The sequence below is a fragment of the Poecilia formosa genome, unplaced genomic scaffold (genome assembly GCF_000485575.1).
Source record: "Poecilia formosa unplaced genomic scaffold, Poecilia_formosa-5.1.2 Scaffold47, whole genome shotgun sequence".
Lineage (NCBI taxonomy): Eukaryota > Metazoa > Chordata > Actinopteri > Cyprinodontiformes > Poeciliidae > Poecilia > Poecilia formosa.
The window spans coordinates 1,110,508-1,129,016 of record NW_006799986.1 but is presented as its reverse complement, the minus strand read 5'-3'; the positions used below and the strand labels follow the sequence as shown (position 1 = coordinate 1,129,016).

Genomic DNA, 18,509 nt, shown 5'->3' with positions numbered 1-18,509 from the left:
GTCTTAAAGTAAACAACATGTCTCCCTTACAATGCCTCCTGTCATGCCATCAATACTAATCCCTTTAAACATAAAAAGGGACTTATTTAGTTCTCTTAGGAAAAGACTTCGTTGTCATTGCAACAGGCAGAGGTTCAGGGCAGCAATGTGAATGACAGGATCTTGAGATGAATAGGACAAAAGATGGACTTTAAGAGTTGCAAGTTGTAAGCAAAGATGACTGTTAAAATGAAGAATGAAGTGACAAACACAACACAGAGATTAGTAGGAAAAGCAGCTACACAAAAAACATGTCTTTGATTAAGAGCCCAAAGTATCAGTAAAATGACCAAACATCAAGGATGAAAGTGTGATAAAAGCTGTTTTCTAAAGGAAAAAAGATTTACAGATGGCTCACATGACTGGGCTAACAGTGAAATAACCACTACGGTTAGTGGCATTTATGGGCTGGGTTAACATGGATGACTGATTTTAAAAGCTCAAATCACCTTTGACTTCCACAGAGTTTTGGGCTGATGCATCAGCTACCTCACCAACCTGGTCACGCGAGTGACACTGCTCTGCTGTTCGGACAAAGCCAAAGAGAAAACAATGAGGTGGGTGAAAGCTTCACGCATGTAACTAAATTCTTGAGTCTTAAATGTGCAGAGACACCACCTTTCATGTCCGCTCTTAACGGCACGCCGTCAGACGCGTCACAGCCGAACCCGCCATCATCAGACAAGTGTTGGGACACAAGGGCCAAGATCTGGCTGTGCTCTTCGGTGCCGGGTTCTTTTTTAGGATAAATCTGGGTGCCGTCTTTGTACCAGCAAGCTTTAGCAATGGGATCTGAAATCTCAAATTGCTGAACAATTGGATATTGGTCTTCGGTTGACCTGGTCTTCTCGTCGGGGTCAAGTACATATGTTGGAGGGGACACTACAAACAATCATTAGGGAATAAGTTCAGTGCATACTGTCCTTATTTCTACCTAACGATAGTCTTTCAAAGATGCACACAGAGAATTGGAACTATATATGCATATATATGACATTTGCAAATGAGAAAAATCACCTTTGTTTACTACTATTAATTTGGCCACATCATCTGCTGTTGCACAATAGTATGCTCCAGAGTTTGAAGGATGAGTTGGTTCAATAACAAGGGTCTCCTTGATGTCTCCCGTTTCAAAACCAAATTGTGTGCTTGAATAGGATTGTGAATCTCTCGGCCACGACACCTGGCTTGCAGGGTCTGAGCTTTCACCGACTGGTTCAGTTGGACGGGTTGGTTCGAGTGTCTGCAACCCTCCAGCCTCCCGGCAGGGCGGCAATGTTGGAGCTAAAGATAGTGATTCAAAATGTAACTGGACTGAAGAAAGGCTGAGCCCTGGAGGAATCTGTCAAATCTCAAACTCAATGAAAAACAGCATTGCTTTTACATACTAAACACAAATCTTCATTCTGTAAGTAGAGATTATTTTACAACACCTTTCGGACACACACCTTTACACACTGCATCACATAAACAGGTACAGAAATGCATAGAAATGTTAGTCATATCTAGAGTCTATGAAGCTTTAGGATTTGCCGTAATAGTGAAACAACTGTAAAAAAAATCACCTTTTTCATCCACAGAGACGTGGACAGTGGCCTCAGTGGTTTGGCAGCAGTATTGCCCTGAGGGCAAGAGCTCAGGGGGTGGGATAACGGGTCCCGGCGGTGAGCCGGTACTTTGTATACCCCAACCCTTTTGCGGGTCGAGCTTTTTACCATCTTTACTCCAGCAGACCGGGACAGTGGAGGCTGCAACCTCACATTCCACCTTCAAAGGGTCGCTCACCTCAAGGGACCCGCCTCTCTCAGCTTCAAAGATAGTAGAGTATGCCACAGGTAGAGCTATCATTGGGAATTCAGGACAACTAAATAAACCCACTTGTCTGTTTGAAAGGTGGAAACACACCTTTCAAACAGACAGCTACTGAGCAGAAGATAAAAAGAGCTTTGGAGACTTTGAGTTGAGAGAAAGCCACAGCAGTTACACAGCAAGTGACAATAAACAGTCGTTAACATTTCTGTTCGGTTGTGCGAATGAAGCAGCCATCAAACCACATAGTTCTTAAGCAGGGATAGTTAGTGGCACCTTGAGAGAGGAGGTGGTGGTTACGATATCAACACTTAAGAAAGGAAGTGAAAAGTCACCTTTGATCTCCACTTGAAACTCCACGGTATCATCGTCAGTGGCGCATCTGTATAAACCAGAGTGGGACACCTCTGCCAACTGAATAACTAAGGTTCTTGTGTTGCCCACTGAATGGATTTCTAATCCAGAGCTGGAAATTAGCTTCATTTCTTCCTTGAACCAGCAAACCTGGGCCTCGGGATCCGACACCACACACTGGAGAACTATAGGGCTGCCAGCTTCGATCAACTTGATCTTCATATCCTCAGGAATAGCTGAGAACTTCATAGGTGGAGCTACAGATATGTTTAAAATTCATGACAACCTTCAGTAAACCTCATGTTAGCCATTTAGAGTATTATTTATAATCTATTCCAGACAGCTTAACTGCTAACAGGCTGAAGGATAAAAATGTTGCTGCACATTCAATGGCAAGAAGAGCAAAACATCAGACAACACACAACAGTATCATAAGAGTTAGTGGCTTTGCTGAAAAGGAGCTTGTTAATGTTTCTCATGTTGAGGAGAAAGAAATCACCTGTGATCTCCACACTGAAGGTGACGGCGTCGCCCTTTGTCTTGCAGCAGTACAAGCCGGAGTGAGCGACTTCTGCTGAATGGACGACCAGTTTCCTCGATAAGCCTTCGGCTTTGACATCGACTCCGGTTTGAGGGTGGAGCTTTGATCCATCTTTGTACCAGTACACTTGGGCAGAGGGATCTGAGAGCTCACACTGTAAAACAAACGGCCCGCCTGCTTGGATGCTTTTGCTCCGTTCAGCATCTGGAATTGCGGAAAACCTCACAGGCGGGGCTGTGGAGATCGAGAGATAATCGGTTAGGTTGTGGAAACTTTAGAAAAGAATATCTTGTTTCTATAAACTTCTTACACAAGATCCCACCCCAATCTCCCTGCCGGAGGGCAAAACACCGCTAGCTAACGATGAGTAGTAGCAAATTAATAATACCTACATCTCCAGGCTTCAATTAATTAATCGGAAAGCAAGTAAACGAATCGTCTTTTTGCCCTCCAGCGTTGTGCGGGTGTTTGTGATTTCCGAAAGTAAACCATAACATGCAAGGCGTCCCTATATTATATAAGAGTACATTAGAAAGAAACAATAGATTATACAAATGACACAAAAATGTTGATTTTAAAAAAGCGACCTCAACAGAAACTACAGCCTCTTACCCTCGACTTCCACGTTGAACCTGATTACATCGTCAATGGCATCACAGCAGTAGACTCCTGAATGCGAGAAGTCTGCAGACTGGATGACAATCCGTCTCATTGTTCCCTCGGACTGAACATGAAGACCTTCCACAGTTTGCAACTCGACGCCGTTCTTGTACCAGTGCACCGGAGCAGCAGGATCAGAGAGCTCACAGTAGAGCACGATGGGGTTGCCAACTTCCACAAACTTGTTTCGATCCATTTCAGACAGAGGTGAAAATTTCACAAGTGGAGCTGTAGATTGTAGGAAAGACATTTCTGTTATTACCAACTGTTTACATGTAAATTAATTCATTTCCTCTTTGTTCTTAGATTGTTCCAGTTCTGAAAGCCTCTAAAACGCTCTTCCTATTGTTGTTCACATAAATCATGGTTTCCACTGGTGCATTCACACCAGTCCTGTTTAGTCCGCTTTAATCAAATTGTAGTTTGTTTGCCTAGAAAGTTTGGTTCGTTTGGAGAGGTGTGAATGCTAATCGAACTCTGATGGCAACCAACAAACCAAACTCTGGTCTGCCTACAAACCTCGGTTTCAGTTCTGCTGAAGTGAACTCTGGTGCGGTTTGAATTCATGAATCAACACCAAACAGACTGAAGACCGCTCCAAAGCAGGGTGTGGACTACAGCGCACGGCATTCTGGGTAAATATAACCACTAGCCTAGCGTTAGCGGGAGAAATGGTTCATGGTCTTTTGTAAAAGACAAAAGAAGAATCCTACGACCCCTGAAATCTGATGCCACTTCATTTTTGTTTACATTTCGAAGGAAGTTGCTCTCAGTGTCTTCATAGGTTTTTGTGTCGTTTCCTTCAGTGGTTCTTGGTGCAGCGCCCCCACAGGCCAGGAGGGGAACAGGTTGGTTTGACTCAGAGAAATATATACCGTCCCTTGAATCTCACTCTTTGACTTTACTGTCACTTAAATTTAACCTTTTTTGTATTTTCCCAAATACCCATCATGCCTGTTCTTTCAATCATTCCTTAACTACCATTTCCAGGTTATCTTTAGGCACCTATGGAGTCTTAGCATGCTCTTAAATGCTATAAAGTTATAAAATAAACTATGCATACCTTGAATGTACAGAGCTGCAGAATCTCGGATGCCGTAGGCAATGAATGTAATCTCCGCTCCGTTGTCTGTGTCGCGTACTCCTCGGATACGAAGAGACTGGTGTGTCCTTGACCGGCGGAGGGAATAACGCTCATCGTCTTGAAGCTGAGTACCATTTAAGAACCAGGTACCAATCACCGAAGCAGAAAGTTCGATGGTGAAAAGAGCATCTTGTCCCTCTGGCACCAAGGCGTCCTGTAGAGGAGCTTGAATCCTGGCGACAGGAACTACAAACAAAAATGACTTTATTAAAACACTTTTTAACAATCAGTGATAAAAGGGTTGGTTATTGTAGCTGGATTACCTAAATGAACAGTTCTGGGGAACTCAACGTTGTTGCTTTTTCCGTACTTATTTACACTACAAATGCGAAAGCGATAATCTGCTTCACATGGGACACTGTCACCCAGGATCTCCACTGAGGTTGCAGAGTCAGTGGTCAGGCACTGCAGCCACTCCTGCGAACCGGTGCCTACTTCCTGTCGCTCAAGCACATAACCAGACGGAGGGTTCTTCCGTGAATCTGGGGCAGGAACCCATGAGAGGAGAGCGGCGTTCGCACGCTCCGTGTTGATCTGAACTCCTACTGGACAACTTGGAGGACAATGTCGGGCCGCTAGAAACAAAACAGTGAGGTTTTATAAACCTTAAAGCTGTAAATGTTGGGCTTTTCAGAGCTCAGTGCGGTAAGAACTGGAACAAACCTTTCACCCTTAACTGAGATGAAGTCTTGGACCGACCAACGAGGAAGGTCACAAGGCCAGAGTCTTGGGGCATCGTGTTGACAAAAACCAGGATGTGAGTTCGACCAAAGGACTTCAGGATGGTCTGATGCGTTTCGCGCAGCTCGATGCCATCTTTGTACCAATGTATGTCCATCTCTTCTTTCTCCACTTCAACACAAAAGGCGGCATTTTCACCTTCCAAGACATCCACTTTCCTTGGAAGCTTTCGCAAAATTGTACCTGGAAGAAAATAAGTTTTATCAAACAACCAACCATGTGGGATTGAGGAAGGGACACGAAGGTATCCCTCTGCACAGTGATACTCTCCAGAGATCCTTGGCATTCCCACAGAAGAGCAAAACATTTCAGATAATAAATATTCCAGGTGTTGCTTTCTAGTCTGATTTCTTTGGATTTATGTAAATCTGCTTTGGTGGCATAAACAACTGAACTGTAAATCCTCTGTGGAGCTTAAAACTAATCAGATTCTGGAATATTCTACTAAAGATTTGGGTGCCAAAAGGTGAAGGCATTGGCAGATGATGATATTTCACCAGTTCTGTCCATTTTAGGTCCTTTCAGAATGAGCTGTTTTTTGGGCTTCTGTCACTTTTATGCGTCTCAACATTTACTCTTGCATTTTATAAACAAAAAAATTATTTCAAATAGATGCGTAATTGTACAACCGCACATCTTTCCAGCAGCCATTGTACGACGGTAAAACCAGATGACTAGCTCTGCTTGGGCTCTGGGTGAGGGCTTGTGCCTGCTCATATGTCATGTTAAATTTGGGAAGTTTGTCAAATGGCTTGTTTTCCAGGCAACACAAAACAAATAACTTGCTGCCAGAAAACAGCTGGATGTTTTTTAAAGCACTTGGATCATTTCTGTATGCATCATAACTCCACTTTGACATAAAGAGATAATAACTTTATGTCCACTGAACGCTTGAGAAAAAGCTGTTCAGCTACGCAAATCCTGTAATTGCCAAGATGAGATATTGTATCATGCAGAGTGTAAACAACACTACATTTCTATATGATGTAAGTAATTTAAAATGAATAAATGAAATGTAATTACCTTTTACAGCTACCTCGGCGATGCTTCTGCCCCCATCAGGCATCTCACAGAGGTAAATCCCATCGTCATCAACGCCAATGTCCCGAATCGTCAGCCTCCGTTTTGTTCCCCACTCCTCCATTCCATATTTGGCCCCCGGCTGCAGTCGTCTGTCCTCCAGATACCACTTGATGGGAACTGAATCTTCTGGAACTTCGCACTCCAGAACAGCTAAATCCCGTTCCCAAACTTCAAGATCATAGAGAGGCTGCTTAAACCGGACCGGTGGCTCTGCAGTCAAAGGTCATAAATGGATATTAGTAGTTATAGTTACAAATGTATGCAAGATAAAATATATTATACAGTTTAGAGAAGGACAACAGTAAGTCTTAATACAGTTTCAACTCCCGCGCCTGCTCTGGTAGTGATTGATAGGTCATCAATAGTTGATCGGCAGTGCCAGCCGACCAACTCTTGGTGACCATCAGGACTGACATGCAGGTCTGTTGCTATAAGTCAATTAATCGCATGATTAATTGAAGCGATCTCAGTAATTTCCATGATTTATCATTTTATTTTTCTCTCTCTTTCTGCCAGAAACTGGATGATAAAGTCTTCAGTCTGGTGTTTTGGTATCAACTAGCCTTTTCTGTGAAGGATAAATGTCTTTACAGAGACTTTATAATTATTTTTATTTGTGTTTCTGTTGCTTTGTTTATTTATTTGATTTTAAATGCCTTCCAGTGAGAGTGCTGAATATTTGTTATAATTTAAAGTTTATTGATCTTTGAGAATGTGATTGCATCATGATACCATCATGTCATCCAAAAATGGTCTCAAAACAACAACAACAACTTCTGGGACAATTTATCATCCAGCAAAATTTGTCGGAGTGACACGCCTGCTAAAATCTCTGCAGACCCCACAAACAAATCTCTGGACACAAACCACTTTTTTCTCCTGTCAGATGTATTTTCATGACAGATATTATTGTTTTATTGTCCAGCCTACCAACAGAAGCCTGATGCTAATTGTGTTGCAACCAGTAAACTTCAGCTCAATAAAGCTACAAGTATCAGCTAATGTAAGTTTGATGAGATAAAATGAAATGTTTATGCTAACTAATGTGCCTGGTAATGCGACTAGTTATCCCTGGTTAGTCTCAGACCTGGCAGCTGGCAATGAACAGCGATTTACGTCCAAATTTAACCATTCCTGTTGGATGCCAAAGTGTTTCAGTCAAGCCACTTGGACGTTTCTGTGTCAGCATGCCAGGTTGTTGCATCATGTGACCCCTCCACTCGTATAAACCCAAAATAAAACCCCAATCAAACTCCATGGAGTGCTGGTCATGCTGTGTGACAGCTCCATGAGGGATCCCCTGTGTCTGCTGACCTTCACTCTGTGTTTTGCCTGACTGTCACTCCAGCAAATGTCTCTGACACATTGCAGCAGCAACGCCACCTCTCAGGCGCTTTACTGCCTGTTCTGGATGTTTCAGCTCCTCGCAAAATAAATCATTTACATATCAATCGCTGGTCTGCGCAGCTAAAGAAAATTGTTACATTATCACCGGACACTTAGTGCTTCGCTGTTCTCGTCAGAGTGTACTCAGGATAATTTGACCCACAGCTATGTTCTTGTAGTGACACTATAAATTCAAATATGTTTTACGACAGATTCCAGTTAAGCAAACGAGAAATCAAAAGACAAGGAACTTATTTTGTTGAGGAATGGGAGGGTTGTAAACACTCAGAGGTGTTAGATAGGGAATAAAGTGCTTGCAACCGACACCAGGAGACGGTACCAGACAGTTGTAAACAACAGAATGTGGGCTTTATTTAGCCATCTGTGTGCAAAGCTCTTCGTTGCCTTATCGACGCTTTGCCTTACGGATATTTTGTTAAAACCAGTTGCAAATATATTTAGTTGCCTTTCATATTCTAACTAGCTGCAAGTACAGACAAAGAGTCTGGTCTCAAATGTTATATTTACTATGTCAAACTGATACTGTGGTGACCTTAGAGTTTCTCGGGCGATGTGAGAAACATAATACCCACTCTAAAAGACTCCCTCACATGGACCAATCCATAGCCATTCAGCAAGCCAGTAAGTTTGCAGACTTTATGATAATATGACTGAACGTGGCGTGTTTATATTAATTAAGTTTTAAAGGCAGTAATGGAATAATTTCATTTTAGTACCTGTTTTTCTGTGAAGTACATCATCAACAAGCCTTGGTCAGAGGTCTTAAATCCTCGTTTTTCCTTCTCTCCTTGGCTTTATCCCAGTAAATGACCTCAGTGTACCCTTATATCCTACTTACATCATCCCAGAATCAAATGGACAGAAATCTGAGATGCATCACGCCCCACTCAGCCCCATTCCTTGCTGCAGAAGACATCCCTGGCTGTCCCACTCTTAATCAACAATGCAAAGGAAATCTCTGAAAAAAGCATTGACCTACCCTTGACGGCGAGATGCACAGCGCTGAGGGTTTGCCCTGCGGTGTTTGATGCAGCACAGACATAAACTCCATTGTCCTTTTGCTTGCAGTACAGAACTTTGAGCGTGAAGTATCCTTCTCTGTCTTCATATAACAAGTATCGCCTTCCGGACAGGATGAGTCTACCATCCTTCCTCCAGATTATTTCTGGTTTGGGTTTTCCAGTCACAAAGCAGCGGAATTTGGCATGTTTGCCCTCAGTCACAGCAAACATTTTCACTTTTGTGGACTTTGTCATGGCGTCATCCTTTAGTCGGGTTGGCACTTGTCTGCCAGTCCTTTGTTTTCCCTGATGAACTTTCCAGTGGCCGTTAGTGTAGCCGTTACGGTTTCCTTCCTCTTCGTGTCCAGGGCCGGCATCAACGAGCAACACGGCTCCTGCTAACGCCTCCCCGAACTCATTCCGAGCTTTGCATGTGTACACCCCACCGTCCGGAGCGCGAGTCTTAAAGATCTTGAGCTGAAACCATCCTCCATCCTGGTAGCCCACGCTGAAATGCGTGCTCTCAAATATTTCGTTGAGTTTTCTACCGTCCTTTTCCCAGACGACTTCTGGTCGCGGGTTTCCCCAAAGCTTGCAGGAGAAGACGGCATCTTCCCCACGGCCGACACGCGTGGAAAGAGGCTTGATGAGGAACCGTGGCTTGTTTTCCTCTCTGAGCTCCATCTCTTGTGCCTCGCCTTCTACCTTTAGCGTGGCAGCCGCGTACGTTTCCCCAATGCTGTTCTTAGCTTTGCAAATGTATTGCCCACTGTCCTCAATAGTAACAGCTGTAATGATAAGGTTGTAAACATTGCCATCTTCAAAGACCCTATATCGTCCTTGGGGGTCAATCTTTTCGTTGTTTCGCTCCCAGATGACAGCAGGTCGTGGATCACCGCCAATCTGACACTTAAGAACTGCATCAGTCCCACTTTGGACCACTACAGGTCTTGGGTAGGCTAGGAAACGTGGTGCGCCACCAAAGACATCCATTTCTTCTCTGACAGCGTCCCTCAAGTCGTTCAGGAGAGTTGTGACTTTTCAGTGAACCGAGTCCATCCAAGTTCTGCTCGATACGTTTCTAAAGAAAAAAAACATTAGATTACTTTAACCAAAAATAGATCTTTGGCATTATTATTGACATAAATCTCAAATCCTGGCAGTGGCAAATCCATGGCTTTTGTATAAGATTGAATGCAGAATATGAATAATTTTATTTTGAACAAATAAATTGCAAGAATGTTTAAAAACTCTTGAAAAAAACAAGAATACATATACATATACACATACAGCCGCCCTGATTTGGTGTCATATGCCATGTTTCAGTGACAGTTTTGGCACACTATGGCCACCTAGTGGCAGCTTGAATGTCAGGTAGCACCAGCTGCCACTCAAGGAGTGAAAGGTGCCACACAAGTCGTTGCACATGGACGTTGTGGTGCCTGGTAAAAAAGCTGTGTTATATGTCACAAAAAGTTGTGGCACCTGTCACAAAAACGGTAGTATCTGTCCCAAAAGCCGTGTCATACGTCACTGCCGTGATTTGAGCTCAGCCTGCTGGGGAATTGGTTGAAGAAATTTCAAAAGCTGCAAACGATAAAAAAATATGTAGCAGGAATATTTATGGACGTAAAACATTTGATATCATAGATCACCGAATATTTTTCCCAAAATTGGAAGATTATGGCATCAGAGGAGTTGGACTGAACTGGGTAAGGAGTCGCTTAAAGAAAAAATTAACAATTTCTACAAATGGGTGAACACAAAATCAGCTACAATATGGAAATAAGTTGTGGTGTTCCCCAAGGGTCGGTTTTAGGTCCCAAACTGCTCATATTACACATGAATTGCATAAGTCTGAAAAATACTGAAACTGCTAGAACTGGCTGCTGTGTATATAATGAGTTTTGGTTGTTCTGTTAAAGATGAATGCATTCTCTGACATTTTATGTAAAGAAGCTCCAATACCAGAATATTAAAACCTGAAAACATGAGTTCAGTATTCCATGAGATAATGTTATCCAAGGGGAAATGAGTTAAAATGCCAAGAGCACCTTCTGTCATCCTGACGGTTCCCTTCGCCCTCTCTAACTGCATGTGATTCAGCACAAACGGATGGCATGAATATTAGGGTTAATTGAATTAGATCTCTCTGCGTGGGAGAAAAACACAGCCCAGCAGTCGGAGGAGGAACGGCCCACGCCCGCTTGCAAAAGCAGCCACAACACACAGCCAGTACAGCTGGTGCTGTATTTCAGTGGGAAAGCTCTTAATATAGTGAGCGCTAAATAAAGACCTGTGAGGGAGTGTGTGTCGGGTGTCACAAAGACAGCCAGAAACATGCGGGCTCACACAGAAGCTAAATCCCAGAACGAATACCTAAAAGTTTTTACCAGAACAATAAGTTGTGGTTCCTGTCCCACAGGACAGAACTGGGGACCCAATCTTTGGGTCAAGATATCCACTCCAGAATATCTAAGTGGATAAAATTAGTCTCCAATAATGAGCGATAGGCACACGTCGCTAATCTGCTAATGCGCTAATAGCACAGCTAATATTTTGTTTAGTGCTTTTGCTAACTTTGAAAAAATGTAGCACAGTTAGCTTCTCCTAAACCGTAAAGCGCAAATTTACTTAGCTGCTTTGTACATTTTCAGTTGAATAAAGTTTCACATGTGTTAAAGTTACGAAACTGTCAAGTAGTTCACTGTTTATGTTCATGCTCTTATTTTGAAGTGGTCAGGACTGTTTCCTCTCCTCATGTTCTCTATTTTTTATGTCAAAACTAAGTTGGTGCTCGAGGTTTGTAGTCTGTAAAGGGCAGATGTGATCTGAATGGCAGTTAGCGCCTTAGCATTAGCTTCCACAAACTACCGTGTTGGTGTAGCGCTTTAGCATTAGCAGAGCTAAAGTTTCTGATTTGTGCTGTAGGGTTAGCACAGTTAACGTTTTAGCTAGTGGTCCTCACCACTGGTCACTTCCAATCAGGATGTTGGTGAAATTATGAGGCGACTTTAAGCCGACATCTGCAGGGGAATAAATAATTTGTTGTTTCCTGAACTCTGTAATGCTAACGCTAACCCTTAGCATTACAGTTTAATTTCTTCTCTTTTTTCCCCCCAATAACTTTATTTCAAGCAAGAAACTTACAGGAACAAAATAAAAAACTGTAAAGATGTAAACATGAACACAATATCTAAGAGTTTTATAGAACATTTAAATTATAATGTCAAAATTAAACTGGTGCTTGACAGTTGTAGTATTTTTAGAGTAGATATAATCTGAGTTGAAGTTAGCACTTTAGCATTAGCAGAACTAATGCTGATGATTATTGCTTTAGGGTTAGCACAGCTAAATTTTTAGATGGCCACTCGTTCTGTTGAAAGGTAGTTTTCCTTTCCACTGTCACCACATGCAAGCCCAGAATGAGGAATTGCTACAAAGTTGACAAAACAATGCAATTACTGTTGCTAGATGTCTGTAGGCAGGATTGTTGATTGTGATTATAGATTTTATTGGAATATTTAATAACAATAACTTAGCTATAGCAATCGGTTGTTGGGTTACTTTCATATGTATAACTTTTATATGAGTATTTTGAAAATTGGTAAGTGAAATATTTCTAAATTACATCATCAAGACCTTCTGAAATCTGAAGTCTTACTGTTATTCCAGACCATTCAGGGCGAGTAATTAGCTGCTTTGCTCTCGGATGGATGGCAACGTTTCAAGTTCTGGCTCCATCCTGAGTACGCACACTCTGCAGTGCCAGAAAACATCCCGTACTACGACACTGCATGTTCACATGAACGCCTCCAAACATGTCGAAATAATGACCTCCCCCTGCTCTTCTCCTGATTTAGACTCTAATGCTGGTTTTAAAATGTAAAACTAGCTGTAAACATAATGAACACGGAATCAACTGCTGATCAATAAGATGATAATTTCAATGGGAGGGATTGTTTTTTAATCATTTTTGGAAATATTTAGTCTAGATGACTCAGGATAAAGTGACCGTGAGAGATATTTCATTCCCACAGTTAGGATGTTGCAGTTTAAGTGTATTTAATATTCCCTGTGGAAACTTAAAGAGATGAGATTAACCCCTGTGTTTACTTATCTTATTTAATTGGAATGACCTTTGCCCTCTCCTGCCTACCTCGCTTCAGTCGCCGGGAACGGCCATCAACACGCATTCCGAGCCTGCCGCCGTGGTCCGAGTCAGGGCAGCGTGTCCTGAGGGCCGAGCCGTGTCCCAAGTCCACTTTAAATTCACACACATGACACAACGCGGTCACATCCTCAGCTTTCTGTCCGGCAGCAGGAGCTGAAAGCTGCAAAACGAACCCAAAAAGCAGCGAGTTCAGAACAGCGCTTCAGTTCCTGTGTACGTTCTGGCAGCTGTCATTGTTCGTGGAGTGCTGCTAAATGCTTTTGCAGCTGCTGCAGCCCCCTAAAAATACTGGGTGCCTTGATGACAGCAGAGCGGATCAGTCAGGCACTTCCACTCAGTTGCCAGCAGGGGCTAAAGATAGCTTAAGTAGCATTTCCAGCCAACCTGGCCCAATGTGAAAAAGTAATCCGGTAAACTCAAGAAATCACTTTAAGAAAGCCTGACTGACAGGTAAATAAATTGCAGTTAATTATTTTATCAATTTATTTGAAGTAAAAACAGAAAAATTATACGACCAAGTCATGCGGCTCTAACTCACAACATTCAATCATTTAAAGCTGCAGTTGGTAACTTTTATTAAGCGTTTTTACAGATTTGTTGAACTGTCACCATGTAGTTAGAGTATAAAAAAGACAGATAATCTGTAAAAAATAAAAATAAATATATATATATATAAAATAATAAAAAATTCCCCTCTCACCCTCCGTGGGTGGTCTCTTTCATCCTCCGAGCTCGGGTCCTCTACCAGAGGCCTGGGAGCTTGAGGGTTCTGCGCAGTATCTTGGCTGTGCCTAGAACTGCACATTTCTGGACTGAGATGTCTGATGTTGTTCCTGGGATCTGTTTGAGCCACTGCTCCAGTTTGGGGGTGACTGCCCCGAGGGCCCCGATGACCACAGGCACCACTGTGGTCTTCACCTTCCAGGCCTTCTCCAGTTCCTCTCTGAGGCCCTGGTATTTCTCCAGTTTCTCATGCTCCTTTTTCCTGATGTTGTGGTCACTTGGTATTGCTACATCCACCACAACGGCTTTCCTCTGTTCTTTGTCTACCACCACAATGTCCGGTTGGTTCGCCATATATATATATATATATATATATATATATATATATATATATATATATATCTATATATATATCGTCTCCCCTCATTCCTGAGCTGCTATAGCTGTCTGAAGAAATGCACCAAAAACAACCAATCAGAGCCAGGAGGCGGAGCTTAGCGCTGTCAATCAGCAGAGGACAAAACTTACTGAAAACCCATTTATCTGCCGAGAAGCTGATGCAGAACTGCTTGATGCAGATCTGCATCCCAGAACTGCATCAGAACAGAACGACCTAAAGGCCTAAAATCTCAACAAACCAAAATAAATTTTCAGTTTTTTCCTCCTGATAAATAGAAATACAAATACTGGATCAGAGGTTATTAATTTACACTCCTCTATGATTTTATTTTGAAAGTTTTCAGTTTTTTTTCTGCTTCTGTCCTCAGACAAACCAAATAAAATCACTTTCATACCTAATTACACCAACAGTCCCAAACCAATCTGTCCAGGGTCAGCAGGGAGTCTCAGCCTGTCTGTGGTTCTGGGTTCTGCTGGATAAATCAATATTATTAATTAATTGGCTGCTTCTGCAGGAAAACCGATCAGATATAACAAACATGTAGAAAGAAAGCAGAAAATCCTGTTTAGACGGAGAATCAAATTAAATCTCTGTAGAAAGGAGAGCAACTCCGCCCTCTGCTGGCCATCTTCTGTAAGTGCAACATCCCATTTAAAATTGTTCTGATTTATGAATTTAATACAATTATAAATACTAAAACTACCAAATCTAACATGAAAACCTGTGTTAAACAAATATATATATTTATTATTCTTGGTATAATGAGTTAGAATACGTACAACAGTAAAAGCTCCCAAACTAAATAAAATACAGAAATATTAACATTATGTGTACTTATGATAATTATGACTTTTTGTTTTTGTTCCAGCCTGTTGCTCTGCCCAGGATGAATCCAACCCAACAGAATAATTAATGACAGTATTGCTACTATATCCAAATATATACTATTTTTAATAACGTTTTGCTATAATTATCCTTAATTATTATTATTTTTAGTCAGAGTAGTGTTAGTAGTACTTTTTCCTATTTGTGATTAATATTATTTTTAACAACGTTATTATAATTTAGAACTACATTTATTACTTTTTTGTTATTAATTTAAGTAATAATCTATATTAATGGATAAATCATATAAATTTATAATTTCTTGTTGATATTTTGTGGTAGCAGTGGTAAAAGTAGCATTTATTTTTTTTTTACATTTTAATACCGGAAAAAAAAAAATCATTGTTGTATAAATAAAACATTATTTTAACTATAATACTTTTTATTATAGTAGTAGAAGCAATAATATTATTGTTGATTAATCAGTAATATAATAAATTTATTTCTTGTTATATATCAATTTATTTAGTTTTCTTTATTATTTATTTATTGGGAGGTTTTCAGAGTTCAACCTGTTTCCTTTAGGACCCGGGGGAAGTCCCTGATGTGCAGGTCAGATCCTCCTCCACCTCCTCCTCCTCCTCCTCATCATCAGCTGTTCCGGCGGCGCAGCAGCGGAGCCCCGGACCCAGACTCTCTCCTCTCCGCCTTTTCCTCTCCCTCCCCTGGAAGGGTCCATGTAGCGCCCCGCACCGTCCCGCACACAGACAGAAGATGAAGATGAGGTGCGGGGTTCATTTCATTTCTGAAACTTTCGCTCACTTTGTGTCAGAGTAAAACCTGAAAATCTGTGAACGCGTTTTGTCCGCAGGTGTTGCTCTCGGCTGCAGCTCTTCCTCCGCTGCGTCCTGCTCCTCATCCTCCCGGCTGCGTCGCAGTGGTCAGGTAGGAAAACCTGCGGCTGCTGCCGCGTTTCCACCGCGAACCTGCACAGGCAGATAGACTCGCTCATTTGCGCTAAACAGTTTAAAACTAAATGCAAACAATCAGTTTAAGCGTTTAAAAGTTTGCAGGATTTTCTTCTTAGTTTTTGCAACTTTCCCCCCAACATCCTGCATCTGCCTCAGACTTTAACGGTAAAATATGATTATTGACCAGATTTTACTCAAATCTAAGCTTCAATGTTTGGTAGATTTTTTTTCTGTCCTCATTTGAAACCATGTTTGGCATTTTGTCTTTCTTGCTGTTCTGAATCTTTCATCCTGAACGCTGGAAATCCATCTTAGGAAATGTTTTTGTAACAGATGATGGCGAGTGGAAACGGAGAGGATGACGTTTAGTATTCGGTTGGCTCTTCCCGCGTTTCCCTTACAAAAGAGCGCAAAACTTTGTCAATACTGCGCCAATACCTGCATCTTTCTTACAACGTACATAAAACAGTCGATATCATGTAATATCATTTGTTAATTTGTTTTTGTTGCAAATGTGCACAAAACTGTGACAATGTTCCGCTAATGTTGAAAAAACACAATTTTACTGTTGAGGTGTTTCCATTAACTAGTAAATGCAGTTAAAATCACACAATAATACTTTGTTCACCATTAAAAAATCATTCTGCGCCATCATCTTCCTACCACTTCCTGTCGTCTTCTTTGTCGTTTCCGCTGTAGTAACAGGCGGTTGTTGATTATGTGATATGATAAAACTGTTTCCATTGCAGTTTTGCGAATTAAATCAATTTCAATATGACCGAAAAAGCCTTATCTTAGTGCCAAAACTTTTTATAGGAAAACAAAGTTTTTTTTTTTGTTTGTTTTTTTTAAAAGAAAATTGGCATGTTTATTTTCCTAAATGTCAATTTTATGGTTGATGGAAATGCAGCTCCTGATGACTTAAGGGTCCAGACGATGATTTGTTGTGGAAACCACATTAAAGCTGCATGCTTTGAATCTTCTTCACCTCTTTCAACCGGAAAATGTGGAGTGTTACCCTGCGGTTTGTTGGGATCGGGTGGAGAATCGGTCCACAGGAAGACCAGCAGCTCTGACTCAGTGTTTCCCATTGCTAAGCTGGGTCAGGAATCCCTATTGTCATGTGATCTTTGACATGCGCCCAGCGGGACGCCGCCGGGGGAGGGGAGCGGCTGCGACGGACCCCAACCGTCCCTTTTAACGGCCTGCTGTCCTCTCCTTTCTGGGCCAGCGGGACGGACGTTGGAAAACAAAACAGAAAAAGAGGGAAACTCTGCTGGACTTTATCTGCTAATCATGGATGAAAACTTGAGTTTTAAAAAGTTTGCATTGTTCTAATAGAGCCTGAAGCTGCAAATCCTTCACAAAATGTGTAGTTAGGGAAGAAAAAAGCCACCCCATCTGGTCAGGGATAAAGTCTGATTTCCTGCACCAGTTCTGTTCACCCAGTGAACCTTGTGATGTTTAATTCCTGGATTTTCTAGTCATTAAACCTGCTTACGCCTAATCTTCCTCCCTGGAAGTGTCTCAAGTCCCATCGAGCGTTTGTTTTGTCGTATTGTGTCAGCTGCCGCCGTTTAGAGAGTTAATTAGATTGAAGCTAAGTAGATGTTTGCAGACTGACAGTGGGCTTATTGTGGCTGTAAGCCTGCGTTTCTGGGTGGGAGGAACATTAAATGTCCAGTTTAGGTGCAGATCTGATGACTGACCACCCAGATCTCACACAGACATGATGGTGGACGGTCATCTGAAGGTGGAAATAGTGAATTTACATGAATCTGTCTCTTTAGCTCTTCGGATCCGTCTTTAGACCAACATGACGGCAGCGCTGTTTGGTGCTCCAGGCGGCTCTAAATTGGTTCCAGCTTAGCCCCCATGTTGCTACGTCACTAAATGTCTCTCCTAATATGTCATTTAAACACCCCTGAAAAACATGAAGGATTTCTGCAGTTAGTCCAGTTAGCTGCGAGCTAACCAGGTTTCCACCCAGATGTTTGACTACTTACTCTTCCATCACCTTAATCCTTTACAGATTATCAATCAGGTTTAAGTCAGGACTCTGCCTGGGCCCATTCAAAACGATACATTTTGAATGGGCCTAGTGGAGCTAATTTTTTAGCTTAGCTTAGCTCTTCAATAAAGTTTTACTTCTGCGGTGAAATTTTGACTGTTTATGCTCTCATGTTCTTCATTGTTAGCGTCAGTTAAACACCGTGTTGATATCACACGTTAGCATTTTCACTAACTTTGAAAATGTTGAGCGCATTTAGCTTCCCTTAAATCTTTCCAGACAAGTTCTAAAGCAGAAATTCACTGAACTCTGATGAACTTTCACTTGAATTGATTTAGAGATTAGTGTTGAAATTTTGGATATCGACAGTTAACTCGCTCACGTTCTTTAGCAATACCACCAGCTAATTATGTGGTTGTTTTTAAGCCTAAACCTGCTGAGGGAATGAATAATTTTGGGTTTTCTGAACTCCAAGAAGAGCTCAGAGACCAAAGAAGAGTCCAGAACCGTAAAGGACGGAGTAAGTTTACCGTTTTCTTAAGAGCTCTGAGTACCAAATTCAGCCCATCTGTAATGCATAGGAAGACTTGTATGTCAACATCCAAGTCATTCATTGAAAACACATG

General features: G+C 41.7%; 2 protein-coding genes across 8 annotated transcripts in view; one reads left to right on the top strand and one right to left on the bottom strand.

Moving 5' to 3' along the window:
* Window positions 1-13,216, bottom strand: part of LOC103138157 (obscurin-like) — a 44,924-nt gene extending 31,708 nt beyond the window's left edge. For 5 of the 7 annotated variants that reach the window (XM_016671620.1, XM_016671623.1, XM_016671622.1 and 2 more), the window contains exons 1-13: window positions 12,939-13,216; window positions 8,758-9,860; window positions 6,312-6,581; window positions 5,211-5,471; window positions 4,811-5,122; window positions 4,467-4,733; window positions 3,356-3,631; window positions 2,702-2,977; window positions 2,184-2,459; window positions 1,605-1,880; window positions 1,057-1,323; window positions 658-921; window positions 489-563 (exon numbers count right to left, since the gene is read on the bottom strand). In XM_016671620.1, the coding sequence (XP_016527106.1) occupies window positions 489-563; window positions 658-921; window positions 1,057-1,323; window positions 1,605-1,880; window positions 2,184-2,459; window positions 2,702-2,977; window positions 3,356-3,631; window positions 4,467-4,733; window positions 4,811-5,122; window positions 5,211-5,471; window positions 6,312-6,581; window positions 8,758-9,772 (3,835 nt within the window). In that variant the 5' untranslated portion in view covers window positions 9,773-9,860; window positions 12,939-13,216. The remainder of the gene's footprint in view (window positions 1-488; window positions 564-657; window positions 922-1,056; window positions 1,324-1,604; window positions 1,881-2,183; window positions 2,460-2,701; window positions 2,978-3,355; window positions 3,632-4,466; window positions 4,734-4,810; window positions 5,123-5,210; window positions 5,472-6,311; window positions 6,582-8,757; window positions 9,861-12,938) is intronic. The other 2 variants (XM_016671621.1, XM_016671626.1) reach the window with 2 other exon arrangements.
* LOC107836263 (collagen alpha-1(XVIII) chain-like) overlaps window positions 12,775-18,509 on the top strand; it is a 49,196-nt gene continuing 43,461 nt past the window's right edge. The window contains exons 1-4 of the mRNA XM_016671575.1: window positions 12,775-12,795; window positions 12,949-13,038; window positions 15,487-15,686; window positions 15,773-15,846. Coding sequence (XP_016527061.1) covers window positions 12,775-12,795; window positions 12,949-13,038; window positions 15,487-15,686; window positions 15,773-15,846 — 385 coding nt within the window. The remainder of the gene's footprint in view (window positions 12,796-12,948; window positions 13,039-15,486; window positions 15,687-15,772; window positions 15,847-18,509) is intronic.